Below are 14524 nucleotides of genomic sequence, written 5' to 3'. Positions count from 1 at the left end.
TCAATGGCTGTATTTTGATGGAGGGAATAAGCTAGAGGACTGTGTACTAATATTTAGGTTCACATTAAAGAACCACAGGTGGTGAAAAGTTTTGAAGCCTTTTATTACGACATCTCTCATAACTGTATTTCAAAAACGCAGAACTAAAACAATTATCATAAAACTTCTGTCAGCTGCTGTTTCCCAATTCTTGATCCATTCCCCTAATAGAGTGCGTGGATCATTATTATTATTAGAAGCGAAGCTCCCCTTAATCTAACCTTGTCCTGCGTCAGGAGTAACAGGCATTATCTCCCGAGTAGTATAATAGATGACGCCTTCTTATCACCACTTCTCGTCTCAATTCATAGACGGTGTTGGTCTGATAGAAGTGTGTGCAATAGAAAGAATGGACGCATGAATGGATGAATGGGCGAAAGCATGGATGAACGGAAGCACGAACGAATGGACAGATGGATGCACACACACTTCACCCACTCATAGTTATTCACTTTGTAGATATGATGCGATTTTGTATTATTATTATTATTATTATTATTTTTATTATTATTATTATTATTATTATTAGTAGTAGTAATATTTTCATCAGTTCTGTGCTGTTTGATACCTCTTAAAGTTGTGCATTACTAAGACGAGAAACATGCACACACGATGCGAGAAAGTGTCACAAGAAGGCTTTAAGCGTACCTGATTGGTAGTGAATATGTACTTGGCACCCTTTTTGCCGCCTCCAGTGACAATCATGAGGCTATTTAGGGATGGACTGTAGTTTACGATGCTTTCATATTCACAGGCGCACAGCACATTCTGAAAGGCAAAAATGAAAGAGCCAATACACCACAAAATAGAGTAGCAATTGAGTATCTCGTTCATATTGAAACACTTTGTGAAGTTACACAGACAGTTTCCTCAAAAGTATCAGGCGAAGATTATTGCTAGCATGATATTGCTCATACTGTGCTTAGTTCTACACAGATAAAAGTTGTAAAGTATTGACATGAATTGCATAAAAATGGAAGCTTGAGCGAGTTGGTATGCATTCATCTTGGTTGACAGACGCACATGAGACCAGTGACGTTCCATACTATGCCGAAGAATTCCCATTCAGAGACACAAAAATTCCCTATTTCGAGAATTGTATCCTGCAAACACTGAAGAAATTGCCAGCATATTTCCCTACACAACCGTACCAATTTTTGTCCCCATCCACGCACACACATACCATAATTACGCATGTCTCACGTACTGGCGACTTTTGAAATCATGACTAGCCCCTCCACTACGACACAACAAAACATGCCCGGCCCATGTCCATTTCTTCTTCTTGATTTCAGCTATGATATCCATAACCTCTGTTTGTTCCCTAATCCATTCTGCTCACTTCTTGTCTTTTAAGGTTACACCTACCATTTTTCTTTCCATTGCTCGCTGCGTCGTCCTCAATTTAAGCTGAACCCTCTTTGTAAGTCTCCAGGTATCTGCTCCGTAGCTAAGCACCGGCAAGATACAACTGTTATATACCTTCTTCTTAAGGGATAGTGGCAATCTACCTGTCATAATTTGAGAGTGCTTGCCAAATGTGCTCCACCCCATTCTTATTCTTCTAGTTACTTCAATCTCGTGGTTCGGATCCGCGGTTATTACCTGCTCTAAGTAGACATAGTCTTTTACAACTTGAAGTTCACTACTGTCTATCTCGAAGCACTGCTCTCTTCCGAAGTTGTTGTACATTACTTTCGTTTTCTGCAGATTAATTTTAAGACCCACCTTTCTGCTCTCCTTGTCTAACTCTGTAATCATGAATTGCAATTCGTCCCCTGAGTTACTCAGCAATGCAATGTCATCGGCGAAGCGCAGGTTACTAAGGTACTCTCCATTAACTCTTATCCCTAATTGTTCCCATTCTAGGCTTCTGAAAACCTCCTGTAAGCATGCGGTAAATAGCACTGGGGAGATTGTGTCCCCATGCCTTACACCCTTTTTGATTGGTATTCTGTTGCTTTCTTTATGAAGCACTATGGTAGCAGTTGATTCCCTGTAGATTTCTTCCTGGATGTTTATATATACTTCATCGACGCCCTCATTCCCCAGTGTCTGCATAACGGCTGAGATTTCTACTGAATCAAACGCCTTCTCGTAATTTATGAAGGCTATGTATAGTGGTTGGTTATATTCTGAGCATTTCTCTATTACCTGATTGATAGTATGAATGTGGTCGATTGTTGAGTAGCCTGTTTGAAATCCTGCTTGTTCCTTTGGTTGATTAAATTCTAATGTTTTCCTTACTCTAATTACCTTTGTAAACAGCTTGTATACTACAGAGAGCAAGCTGATCGGCCTGTAATTCTTTAAGTCTTTGTCATCTCCTTTCTTATGTATTAAAATGATGTTAGCGTTCTTCCTAGACTCTGGTACTCTTCCCGTCAGGAGACACCTCGTAAACAGGGTGGCTAGTTTTTCTAACACAATTTGTCCTCCATCTTTCAGCAGATCTGATGTTACCTGATCCTCACCAGCATATTTGCCTCTTTGCATGCTCTCCAAAGCTTTTGACTTCTTCTATCATTACTGGTGGGGTGTCATCTGGGTTACTGCTAGTTCTTATAGTATTAAGGTCGTGGTTGTCTCGGCTACTGTACAGATCTCTGTAAAACTTCTCCGCTATTTTAACTATCCTATCCATATTGGTGGTTATTTTGCCTTCTTTGTCCTTTAGTGCATACGTCCGATTTTTGCCTATCCCAAGTTTCCTCTTCACTGCTTTGACGCTTCCTCCGTTTTTCAGAGCATGTTCAATTCGCTCCATGTTATACCTTCTTACATCGTATACCTTCCGCCTATTAATCAACTTCGAAAGCTCTGCCAGTTCTATTTTGTCTGTTGTACTTGAGACTTTCATGATTTGACGCTTCCTAATGAGATTCTTTGTTTCCTGGGAAAGCTTGCAAGTGTCCTGTCTAACTACCCTGCCTCCAACTTCCACTGCACACTCCGTAATGATAGAAGTGGTCGTCATAGAAGAATTTAATTATTCCTGAAATTCCCTGCAATAGCACAGAAATTCCCTTTTTCCCTTTGGCTCAAAATGACAGGAGCAAATTCCCCCCAAAAGGAAAAATTCTCTGCACGGAACATCACTGCATGAGACAAGAATGAAAGAAATGAACGCAGAAAAGTGCTGTGTTCATTTCATATTGACATTAACTTAAACTCTATATACTTGGAAACTAAGATTATGGAGTAGAAAAATAACCGCAGGCTTGGAAGTAAAAAAACACACACATGCATGCACACACACACAACCACACTTGTCTCAATGTTTGTTGCATTGCACAAGAACTCTAGATTAACTAAACCTAATGATTGACGAGAATTTTGTAGCTTCAGAAACTGCACAAATCTCAATAAAAACAGAAAATATTTTTACTTTTTACAGTTACGAATGTTCTTTTCTGCATTGAATGAACCTAAATAGTGTTTCCTGCTAACACACCAAAATGTTATTGTTTTTAATTGTCAGAGGTCACTATACATTTTTATTCTTACCCGTGTGCGAAGCTCAAGCAAGTGTACGCCATTCTGGTCAACGGCAAACCACAATGTCTTAGGCCAGGACGATGTGTAGGATTGCTGAAAGTGAACGAAACAAATCTATGATAGATAGCCGAACCACGACCGAACAACGAGGAAATCATTCTTTCGTACGTTCCAGAATCGAGAGCCCACACAAGTGTAAGCCTGCGGTAAAAAAAACCTTCTAAATAAAACGGCCATATAGCATATGCTACCATTGCATGTAGTTTCATTTTCAAAAAATTTTCCTCTATATGTCTCACTCCTCCTGACGGCGAGCAGCAATTAAAGAACAAAAAATAGAAAATACAAAGTTGTAAAAACACAAATGCGTCATTAATTGTGCTTGTTCTCACAGTGTTATTTTTAAAACGATAATAAAAAACGAAGTGCCTCTGAAAGTGATAGTGCATATTTTGCATAGTGCAAACAAAAAAATACACAGCACAACACAATAGAAATTATATTACATAGGCATGCAGCTTCTTTACAAACATACAGTGTAAAAGAATGGCGTGTTTTGTTCGGACAACATCGATGGTTGTACTATTTTGACGTCCATGTAACATGACATTGTCACATAATGCCATCTTTCTGTCACGAAAGTTTTCATGTCATCGCTTGGCAATGCCGGCACTCGCCAGATATCTTATTTTGTGGGTCGTATGACGTTTTCACGTTAATATGCGACTGCCATGACTTGCTCACTTAACTGGTTACGTTAGTGCGATGTGTGTGGGACTGACCGTGACTTCGAAGATGGTGGCTCGGTGCAGGGGCCACGACTGAAGCAAGGCGAGGAAGGCGCGTTTGCTCTCCTGCACATTCATGCCGGCTAAAGCCTGGTGCTGTGTCACCACATGGTCAGCCGAGATCATCTTGAGCAGCCGCATGGGAAGACACTGGGCCATCACTTTTCTGAAAGTGCAAATTCGTTCACATGTCACTTATGCCCCCTGCCTCTTAGGTAAAATTAATCTTCCGAACTTGGGCGATAGACTGTAATATTAGGGTATGGAACTTGCCTATAGTCAACAATTGCCTCCCGGAAGTCCCCGTAATCCAGTTGGGCCTTGAGGGCACACAGGGTGACCTAGTAACACCACAAGCAGGCAAAGCAAAATTTAAGTGTACAATATACACTGAGTGATTACAGACGCTTAAGAAAGTTTCGGTGATACTACACTCTGTGTGACGCCTTGGTTGATTTACAGAGTGTTGGCGTATTCATCTCCTATTGATTGATTGATCGATTGATTGGTTGGTTGATTTGTTCAAAACAAAGTTGTTACAATTTTTCTTGGGGAACATGACTAAAGGCTGAGTAATGCCTGACTAGGTTGTGCCGCCCTGGCAGCAAAGCACAAGAAATACATCAATAAGCATTTACAGTACAGAATGCACGTGTACATAATAATCTACAATGGTTCCAAGATTAAACATAATTATGAGTTGAGTGCACAAAAATATAAACACAGCTGTCTTTAGTGGTATCAACCAAAACTCGTAATCAACTTCAGGCAAAAAATAATTCAAAGCTTCTTGCAGCTATAGCAAGAGAGCTGCACAAAAATATGAACAACACTCACTGGAGTGCTAAACCTCCTATCGCTCCCTACATTCCAGTAAGACCGATTTCAAGGTGCGGTCGCCTTTGAAACTACAGCTTGCAGCATGCCACTCTAAACCCCATCCCCGCATCCCCCCAAACTTCAGAAGAAAGTGCAGACTCCATCTTAGACTTAAGATTACAAGGTGCAGTGACTGTTGCAACAAGGACTTGCTGCATTCCACCAACATCCCCACATCCCCATCTCAGCAGCTCCACATTCCCATTCATCCCCCACCTCAGCTTCTCTCCATCCAACATCTGCATGTCCCACAACTCCATTAAAGGGTACTGTCACCATCTCAAACTTCTAATGCAACATTCTGCAATAGTGCCCTGACAACAGTATAGAAGTAAAGTTACAAAGGCATGCAGCTTACTTGTAAGCATTGTGCGTAAAAGTATGAGGTTATTCAGGAAGAAACACATGTTTGCAGACAGATACAAAAAGTTGTAGTACTCACGGCTTCGTGCTCCGTCACAGGAAACCTGTCCAGGCGGATGTTGTAGACAAGCTGATGGAACAGCAGCTCTTCCTCAACGGGATCGCTCAAGTCTATGTAGGCGTCAAGCATCAGGTGTTTCTACGTTTGCATACATAATGATTAGTATGAACGTTTTGTTCTTAAGAAGCTTGCACATTGGGTGTAACATCAACGACATGAAGGTCTGTCCCTTGTATTTCTAAATTACCTTAAAAAGGAAGTACTGTTGCTTATTGGCTTTCGCGGTGCCCTGCTGGCTTTGAGCCCAGCGTTCCCACTTGGACATTGCGTCAGCCATCTTCTCGTCTGGCAGCATGGCTCGCTCTGAAGAAAAAGAACATTGAGAAGGTGTCGAATGTATCCACATATAAAGAATTTATACCAGCTGACATTACTAGAAAAGTGAATATTATAGCAATTTAACTATAAAATTTGTCGCTGACCGGCAAACTATGAGTCATGCTTCGGTGTCTGTATAAGAATTTCTTCAACAAAACAGAAAGCGTTTTTTTTAATCTGAACAATATTCGCGTGCTGACAAGGAATTTAATTTTTTTTCTTCTGCTAGTTGGTGACAAGACTCTTATAGTAATTATAGTATGGCTTTACCATGGTCTCTTCAACAGCATACCACTGCATTGTGCGAAGCTGAGGACGCCTGATGCCGGGCACAAAACACGCATGAATGCACAGGGGGCTTACCTGTTGGTCCGATGACCTCATAAATGGCGTATCCTTCGGCTGTGGGCCTCAGGTTGATGCGAGTTTTGAGCATGGTAAGCATCTGCAGAAGAATATAACAAGACATCTGCATCAAGCTTCGCAGTGCTGCGAACCAGGCTATGATGATTTAGTGAGAAAAGCCCCCTGGGTGATAAAATGCACCCTGCGTACCATGCAGCATAGAGTTTCATAATAGTACGCTAAGGGTCAATCTAGTGCTATGAACGCTATTATCTATGCCAGCTGCAGTGCGTGGCGATTCAGGCAGCATCAAAACAATGAGTAGTAGTACTTGGATAAGTAGTAGTACTTTGCTCTCCCAGCTCCGGGTGGCCTGCTGCCGCTTTGTCGGTAGATGAAGTGCAGCAAAAGTTTAGTGGTCGCACTTCAATACCGTGACTCTTTGAGGCTCACCAATCAAAGTCATCTGATGAGGTTTACAAAGAGCCATTCTTTTATCCGAAACAAATGTCAAATTACAATAGTAAAAGCCACAAATGCGTTCGAAGCCTCAAGCAGACTATAGAAAAATCTGTACCACTCATCATTCCCATGGTGGCTGTTAGATCGTAGTGCCACAGTTCCACCTGGCAAATGTTGCAGGAAACTATATCATGTATAACCTATTGGTAGTTTACTCTGACGTAGTAGGCCAAAGCAAACTGTAGCTCAGGCCAACCTTTCCGTAAATAAATTATCTCTCTCTACTCTGATGTCACTGAAAACACCATTTTTAAGCACCACATGGAGAACCGCAAAGCTTGTGGTGTTACATTGATGTTATTAAAGCATCACATGCATGTTCATTCGTTATTCACGCACTGAGGCATTCCTGTCACGTTGCATCACACTGAAGCAGGTAAAACGCAACTTGTTGCTCATCATACTCGCCATACGGGAGTGCCACTATACATTCAGAAGTTTAACCACGGCATCACAAGAAAGCTATCTATGGTTTCCTAATCGCGCACAGCGGCCCGACCGCTCACTCACCTCTGCGGCTGACACGCAGGGGTCGAAGTCGACGTTCTGCACTTGTCCATCGAGGAAGTGCACCTTGGAGCGGCACGGGTGCCGCCGTGTGGTGCATGAAACCTCGTCCCGTGATGGTGGCCACCGTCGTCCTCGGGTCTCCAGCGTGCGCATCAGACACTGCATAGCACACGACAGAAAGCGAGCGAGGAAGCTTAGAAAGATACCAATAGATATAATGAATAGCCAAATCCATGTGAGTAGAAGCAATGTGGTTGTAAGTGTATATGTCAGTAAAGTTTTATAAGGTTCGCAACAATGATCGTACAGAGTTATTTACATCGATATTGGTGTACAGAAAGACCCTGCACGTTCTATCACATTGCTACATGCATGTTGACATTTTGTGAGACAGTACACGTGTGCCGGACAAAGAGGAGGAAGAGTGGTCTCCGCTCGGTATCTGGTAAACCGGTCACGCCGCCACTGCTGGTAACCAGCAGCAGAGGAGTGACCGGTTTACCAGAGACCACTCTTCGTTCTCTTCGTCCGGCACACACGTGCATTGTCTCACAAAATGTCAACATGCATGTAGCAATATTGACCCAGGCTTATCTCGAGCATTAGGGCGATCTTTGCCCAACATTGACAAACATTGACCGGAATATTGGTCCTATACTGGCATTTCTAGTCTTGATACACCGAGAACTAAAGGGTTGTTCAGTGAGATAACAACAACATCCAAGTCAGTCGTATGAATGATGGTAAGTCTAAGGTTTCAGTGAAATTGTGCTATCATGAGCATCATGGCAAGGAAAGCAAAGGGCCTGCTCCCTCCCTGAATTTTCGATGTAGGCAATGTTTTACTAAAAATAATAAAGGGGTCTTTTTTTATAACAGTCAAGACTTCAGCAAGCACCCCCTCCTCCATCCCACTCGAAAAAAGTTTCTTGCTACGGCCCTGGTACATGGGTGTTGCTGCGGCAGTAATCACCCGGAATCGAACTTACGCCCACAAGCTTCCAGGGGTTCGAGGCTGTGTGCCCCAAGGAATGCCCTCAGTGACTGCTGGGGCACTAGAATTATGTTTATTATTTGAATCAAACTTGAGCGATTAGGCAACACTGCAGCGAAACTCCCGGCTCCACTCCATGGCTCCAGAGGGGCACGTGACGTGCGCACGAACATTTCCGGTGACAGTCTGCAGGCCACCTCTGCATGGCTACCCACAATCCCTTCTTATAGCCTGCTCCTGGCAGGTGGAACATGCACACGCCCAAAGGATCATGCCTTATGTCACAGCCATGAGAGGCGTTGAGGTTTATCAGCTGTGATTACTGCAAGCTTAACAGCCCAACACATGAGCCACCCACTAATGCTAGCACGGCGGTTTAACCCTTTCAGTAGCCACCTTTGAAGAACTGCCTGTATAAGTGTCAAATAACTACAATGCTACTTCAAAGCAATCAATATTCTATTGTAGAAAGAATATGGAGATAATTGTTGAACTTAAGTGTGTTCTAGTAATTCAGTGTAATTAAGTTTTAATTAAATATCTCTTTAACCTAAAGTGATTGATGCTTACTTTTGGCATAAACAGAATAAAATCTCCAGTGAAGAACATAGAGCAGATTCATTTTGGTATGGTCATTTTGAGCAAAGAAAAATTCTCCTTTTAACATGTATTGCTGGCAGAAAGCGGCACGTCGCACGGCTCGTCGAACGTGATAGTGCCTTAAAAGTGATCATATGAAACAGTACACTGAAAAATCAAGTTAAATAAAGATTATTATGCAGCAAGTTTAATTCATCCAACTTACGATATATATTGCTCATTCTTAGCCTCTACTTGATGCCAATTGCAAAAACGAGTGGTGTACACAATTGTGTACATAGCGTCTCAAAAGGTTAAGAGTCACTTCAGCAAGCGCGGCCAAGTGAGTCGAGCTAAAAACGGCATCAAATTAGATTTCAGGATGATCGGACGCCCGCATACAGCGTGATGCGGTTGTTGGAGTATACTGTTGAGTGTGGTTGCGATTGCTTTAAAACGCGCACTTTCATGATAAGATCTGCATTTGTATTACCTTGAGCGCGAACTGCGCGAACTGTCCTTCCTCGGTGACCACATCCATGGCGCAGTGCCGGAGGTGCGCATGCAGGTATCCCAAAATGCGTCGGTCCGTGGGAGCGGCCACGCTGCACAGCAGTGACAGCAGCTGCCAGTGGCGCACGTTCACCCGGCTGTTAGGGTCTGCGCACAGCGGCAACGGGTCACGTCATCGCATAGTGGTATGATTATTAGCGCGTTATTGACACGAATACTCTGATTCTGGTACGCATGCACACGTCGGGATCGGATTCACGTTCTTCCAATGATTACCGATTTCATATTATTTAAACCAGTGCAAAGGGCAGGACAAGAAGTGGACACTTCTCCTGTTTTTTGCGCTGCTTTAAATAAAATATGAAACTGTACCAGCTAGCCTAGATGTCAACCTTGCTACGCTCAAAGATTTGCATGCAGAAAATGTTTAGATGCTTAAGCATCACCAAAAGAAAGACAAACTACAAGAAAAGGGCATCACTCGGAACTTGAGTTGATGAGTTGCGAGTGACTCTTTTTTGCAGAAGCGCACCAAGTTGGGCTGGTTTGTTGACGTTCTAACTTCGTGATGCTTAGGAGTTCAAACTTCCTCCTCCAAGTTATGTAACAACTACTCCAGCAACGTGTTCCTTCTAGAGATGAGTAGATTATCTCATACGCTTCTACAAACTTTCCGTGAAATAAGTGGCTGACGCGAAGCGATTGACAAACAAATTTTCCAGGCTTTAGTGGTGTAAGAGATCTCTGAGGAGAACACTTCAGATCAACAGAAGATCATTGATAGCGGTAGAAATAGAATACAAGAAACTACAAAAACTTAGCCTCATTATTTAATCGGCCCTAAGTGCTGCAGAAAACAATTCCTAGCCACTTTTAGTGTGCCCTGAAAAGGGTTGATGATCAGCCTTTTAAAAGTTTACGGGAGGCTAGTAATGATTATTATTAGGGTATTACGTCCCAAAGCCATGATGTGATTATCAGGGATGCTCTGGTGGCGGGCCTCCAGACGTTTTTTGTCGTGCACCTAATTTAAGCCCTCGGGCCTCAAGCGTTTTGCTTTTATCGAAATGCGGCCACCCCAGCCGGGATTCGATTACACGTCCTTCGGATTAGGTAGGCTGCGCCATGCCTGTGAGTCATGCACACATGGCTTCTTTCTCTTTATGTTCCCATTTAGCTTCCAACGTCCCAGTTTGCAGGCTAATAATATTATCTGGGGTTTTACGTGCCAAAACTACAATGTCATTATGAGAGACGCCATGGCGGAGGGCTTCAGAAATTCTGACCATCAGTTGTTATTTAACGTGTGCTAACATCGCATAGCGCACAAGCCTCTAGCGTTTTGCCTCTATCGAAACGCACCTGTCGCTGCCTGGATCGAACCTGCAACCTTAAGGTCAGCTGACGAGCGCCGTAACACCTGCAGCACAGCAGCGGATTGGTTAGCAAATTGGATAAGGACAAGTTAACCTCGTTACCCCCAATTTATTCCTCGTCAGTCTCTACAGCACTCATTAATTACGTTAACGAGCACAGTGTCATGCTCACACAGCAGCGGCTAAAAATGTCTCACCTGATAAGAGCGAACATGGCTGTCATAAGTTGCAATGCTGCCGAGACGAACAGCACAGAGACCTTTATAAACCTGTTTTCTGAACAAAAATGTTCACTTGATAGCGCTGTGCCCTCTTATATGTGTGCTTTAGGAAGTTTTTATTATTTCACGCTGAAACAAAGAACAAACAGAAGTCATCATTCTTTCAGTAAGCTGCTACAACCAACAATGCGTGGAGTAGCGGTCCTGGAGTACAAGGAGCCAAACGCTCCACCTGCACTCCCTTCGATCCACCTGATGGAGTCGCCTGATTACCTGCCTTAGAGCTACTGTATATGCTGCCTTTAGGTAATGTTAACCGATACAGCAAGTCTAGCCTACATACACACCTGCCACCTCCTGAGCACGTGCGCTAGCATCACACGCTCTCTGCCTCCCACTTACCCGGGTGGTCAGTGGTCTGCTTGATCAGCTGTATGAAAAGTTCGTTGAGCAGTACTTCACGCACCATGCAGCACTCGATGATGGACTGCGCCAGCTGGATCAAATCACGCTGGCCGTGCCACTCGGTGTCCTCTGCGCAATAAATATCCACCACAGGATACATCACTCACTGATCTACTCGAAGTCGTCCAATGAAAAAGAAATGAAACAAGTACAAACTATTGGTGCGAAGAATGAAAGAACAGCGGAGCTGGTGGCCTTTCTCTCCCCCTTTCCTGATTCATCACTCTCAGTTCTCTTTCCCACCCCTAACCGTACTATGCTATACTTGGCTACGATATTCTTTACCCTATTCTCTATTAATTTTCCTCATCTTCACCCCAAGCAACCTTGGCTGACTGTCGACCATTGGCATATAGTCGGCAGCCGACTTCACTGGCCCCCAGACATTCGGAAAAGGTCAGCCCAAGGTGCGCTGCCGGTTACGTCGGCACTTGGTCGGCAGCGTAGTTCGAGCCTACGTCAGCGGCCGAGTGAACGCCGATCGAGCCAAACACTCGTCGGGGTGACCAGTAGGCAACATATCGTGGGCGATGTGGTTCGGCCTTGGTTGCCGAATGAGCACATTAAAGCAACGTGCATTCATTTGGGCTGGCATGAAATATATTGTTGAGTGATTTTAACTAATTTACTCAGAGTATACTTAGACATATCAAAAGAGGCCTTGAGAAGGAAGTTGAAGAAGTTGACGTTCGGGCGTGAGTCGTACTGTGGTTTACGACTGAATTAGTGTTATTTCCACGTAACAATATCAATAACATTGTGTTTTCTTTACCATTCAAATACATTACATGATAGAGAGTGAGATACAATACACCTGTGGCCTTAAGCTCGATTACTTTAATTGGCAGAGAGTACTTGTGTGACAATACTTTTACATTATAGACGAAATAACAAAAATATTAGTAATTTATTTTGTACATGGTTTTGCCGGGTGAGCTCATCCACCTTGAGAAATTTTGCAGCACCATCATTCACCCAGAGGGCAAGAATCATATTGTTATGGTTGAATAAAGGATGATTGGGTTTATTTGCAGGGTGAGGATGAGATTCCGCAATCGCAAGTAAAGATGAATCCTCAGACCATACCAGACAATGCCGTCTTCCTCTTTCACATCAGCGACACATACCACAGCCCTGCTCATACTGTAGCAAAACAAATAAATAAATAAATATGTGTGTGTGCGTGTGTTTGTGTGTGTTCAACTACACTATCAGTAGATTTTTATAAGAAAAGTGGCTGAAGAAACGGTGCATTTCTGCCTTAAATATTTGATTACATAAATATTAGATCGCTAGCATAAGAAAATTTGGCTCATGCAATACAATTATGTCATTTATAAGCTAAAAGCATGGGAAAAGTACAGAGAAGCCAAGGTGGTGGTAACAGTGGTTGGAAGAAGAAGAAGGGGTTTAACCAATATGCCTTCTTGGTCAATCCCCATAGGTGGGTAAGAGCCATGAGTCCAGGGAAACAAACAAATTCCCCAAAGTGGGTACTTGCCATTTATCTAAGAAAACAAACAATTTTCTGCAGCCCGTTTGGGAGCACGGTGCAGCGCCTGCAAGCCAAGGTCAACTCGGGAATTGCGTGTTAGAAGAGAAACACGGAAAGGGGCAAAAGAGATGTAAAAAAAAAACTTTTACTAGTGCATGGTTCTACTGGCCCTGCCTGCGGCCCCATAAGCTCCCAGTGGGAAGACAGAATCACCCCTCTTTTTGATGGTATTTGTTTTCTCATCACACCGAGCAGCACGTGCGTTCCTTCAAAAGAAGTTGGGGTCCTGTAGTTCAGCATTGGGGATGGAGCGCATACACCACGCGTCCTGTCTCTCTCAGAGAAAGAATACCTGACTGGAGGAAAGAAATGCGGGCCTTTCGCTTTTTTCCCTTACTTTTTTTTTAGGTCGCGGCGTTGGGAAGGAGACAATGCTGGGAGCGCCGACGAGTTGCTGAAGCGCTACCATGCAAAGTCGTAAGACGCACATGCATTGAGCAGCATTTTTTTCGCCATGTTCCTAGAGGCAGTTGCATCCCGCCGCCGAGGATTTCATGCGCACTCGTAAGTGGCAATGTTTCCTGATGCATTGCCAGTTTTGTCTCTTGAAAAAATTCACTTTCATCTGTGCAAATGATGTGTAAATCTGTCAGTCTCCTCTAGCTTACGGATAAAAGTGGTTCAGGCTGCTGTATCAGTCGTCGTTGATTGTTTACGAGTGAATATATGACTTTCGCGTTTTTTGTTTGTTTGTTTATATTGCAAGAGCATGACAAATATCGCTATTTTTTCCATTAGGGAGCACTGCAACAAGGACTGCAAAAAGTGTGGATAGCGTGATGCACAGGTCTCGCCGTGCTGAAAGGAAGTCTGGTAAGATGCATGCTTGGTTGCTAAAGCCCTACACAATTTTTCTCGCATTACATTAGGTTGCAAATGGGCTGTAAATGATGACTGAAAAATATCTGCCTGGCCCGCCTTGTAGGTAAGATGTGTATTCCTCAATTTATTTGTTGTAATGTTTGTTTTCCAGCAACATATTACAAGGAAACTGTGTGCTCTGGGGCTTCAAGCACTTTTCAGAATATCAATGTACTGACATAATTATTGTAAGAGCACAGTTTCTGATTTGTCTTTATACCCACAAAGTTGTTTTGCCGAATTGTGCATGCACAGTCGCATGCCAACTATCCATGTAAATAGTCTGCCTTCCTCTAAGTATTAATCATTCTGTTTGTTCTTTTCACCTTTTCCCAGCAACAGAACGATGCAAACCTCACATATCGGTGGTAGAACGTCGCACACTGAATACATATTCATGGCCAAGAGCACAAAAATTGACCAAAAAAGAGAACTGATCTAGCAGAAATACCACTCCATCGACTGCATAGTTGGGTTACACAAGGCCTGCTGCAAATTTTTCCATGAGAACAATGTGGCATGAAAACATAGTGCATTTATACAGCTGCTAAATAAACATATAGAGTGAGGAAGCTTA

The 14524-nt window shown here is 43.1% G+C and overlaps 1 protein-coding gene and 1 long non-coding RNA gene across 2 annotated transcripts in view; one reads left to right on the top strand and one right to left on the bottom strand.

Moving 5' to 3' along the window:
* The window catches only part of Myo81F (unconventional myosin 81F), a 131969-nt gene that overhangs the window by 15869 nt on the left and 101576 nt on the right, over positions 1–14524 (bottom strand). The window contains exons 34-43 of the mRNA XM_075871023.1: positions 11469–11600; positions 9450–9616; positions 7384–7542; positions 6370–6451; positions 5876–5991; positions 5647–5766; positions 4599–4666; positions 4320–4491; positions 3547–3630; positions 688–807 (exon numbers count right to left, since the gene is read on the bottom strand). Of these exons, the coding sequence (XP_075727138.1) occupies positions 688–807; positions 3547–3630; positions 4320–4491; positions 4599–4666; positions 5647–5766; positions 5876–5991; positions 6370–6451; positions 7384–7542; positions 9450–9616; positions 11469–11600 (1220 nt within the window). The remainder of the gene's footprint in view (positions 1–687; positions 808–3546; positions 3631–4319; positions 4492–4598; positions 4667–5646; positions 5767–5875; positions 5992–6369; positions 6452–7383; positions 7543–9449; positions 9617–11468; positions 11601–14524) is intronic.
* LOC119164123 (uncharacterized) overlaps positions 1–14524 on the top strand; it is a 19219-nt gene extending 4695 nt beyond the window's left edge. The window contains exons 2-6 of the long non-coding RNA XR_012885472.1: positions 6294–6443; positions 13435–13590; positions 13825–13899; positions 13956–14011; positions 14284–14524. This is a non-coding gene — a long non-coding RNA (uncharacterized LOC119164123). The remainder of the gene's footprint in view (positions 1–6293; positions 6444–13434; positions 13591–13824; positions 13900–13955; positions 14012–14283) is intronic.

The sequence above is a fragment of the Rhipicephalus microplus genome, chromosome 8 (assembly GCF_043290135.1).
Source record: "Rhipicephalus microplus isolate Deutch F79 chromosome 8, USDA_Rmic, whole genome shotgun sequence".
NCBI lineage: Eukaryota > Metazoa > Arthropoda > Arachnida > Ixodida > Ixodidae > Rhipicephalus > Rhipicephalus microplus.
The sequence above is the reverse complement of the archived record's forward strand: the minus strand, read 5'-3'. Positions and strand labels throughout refer to the sequence as shown.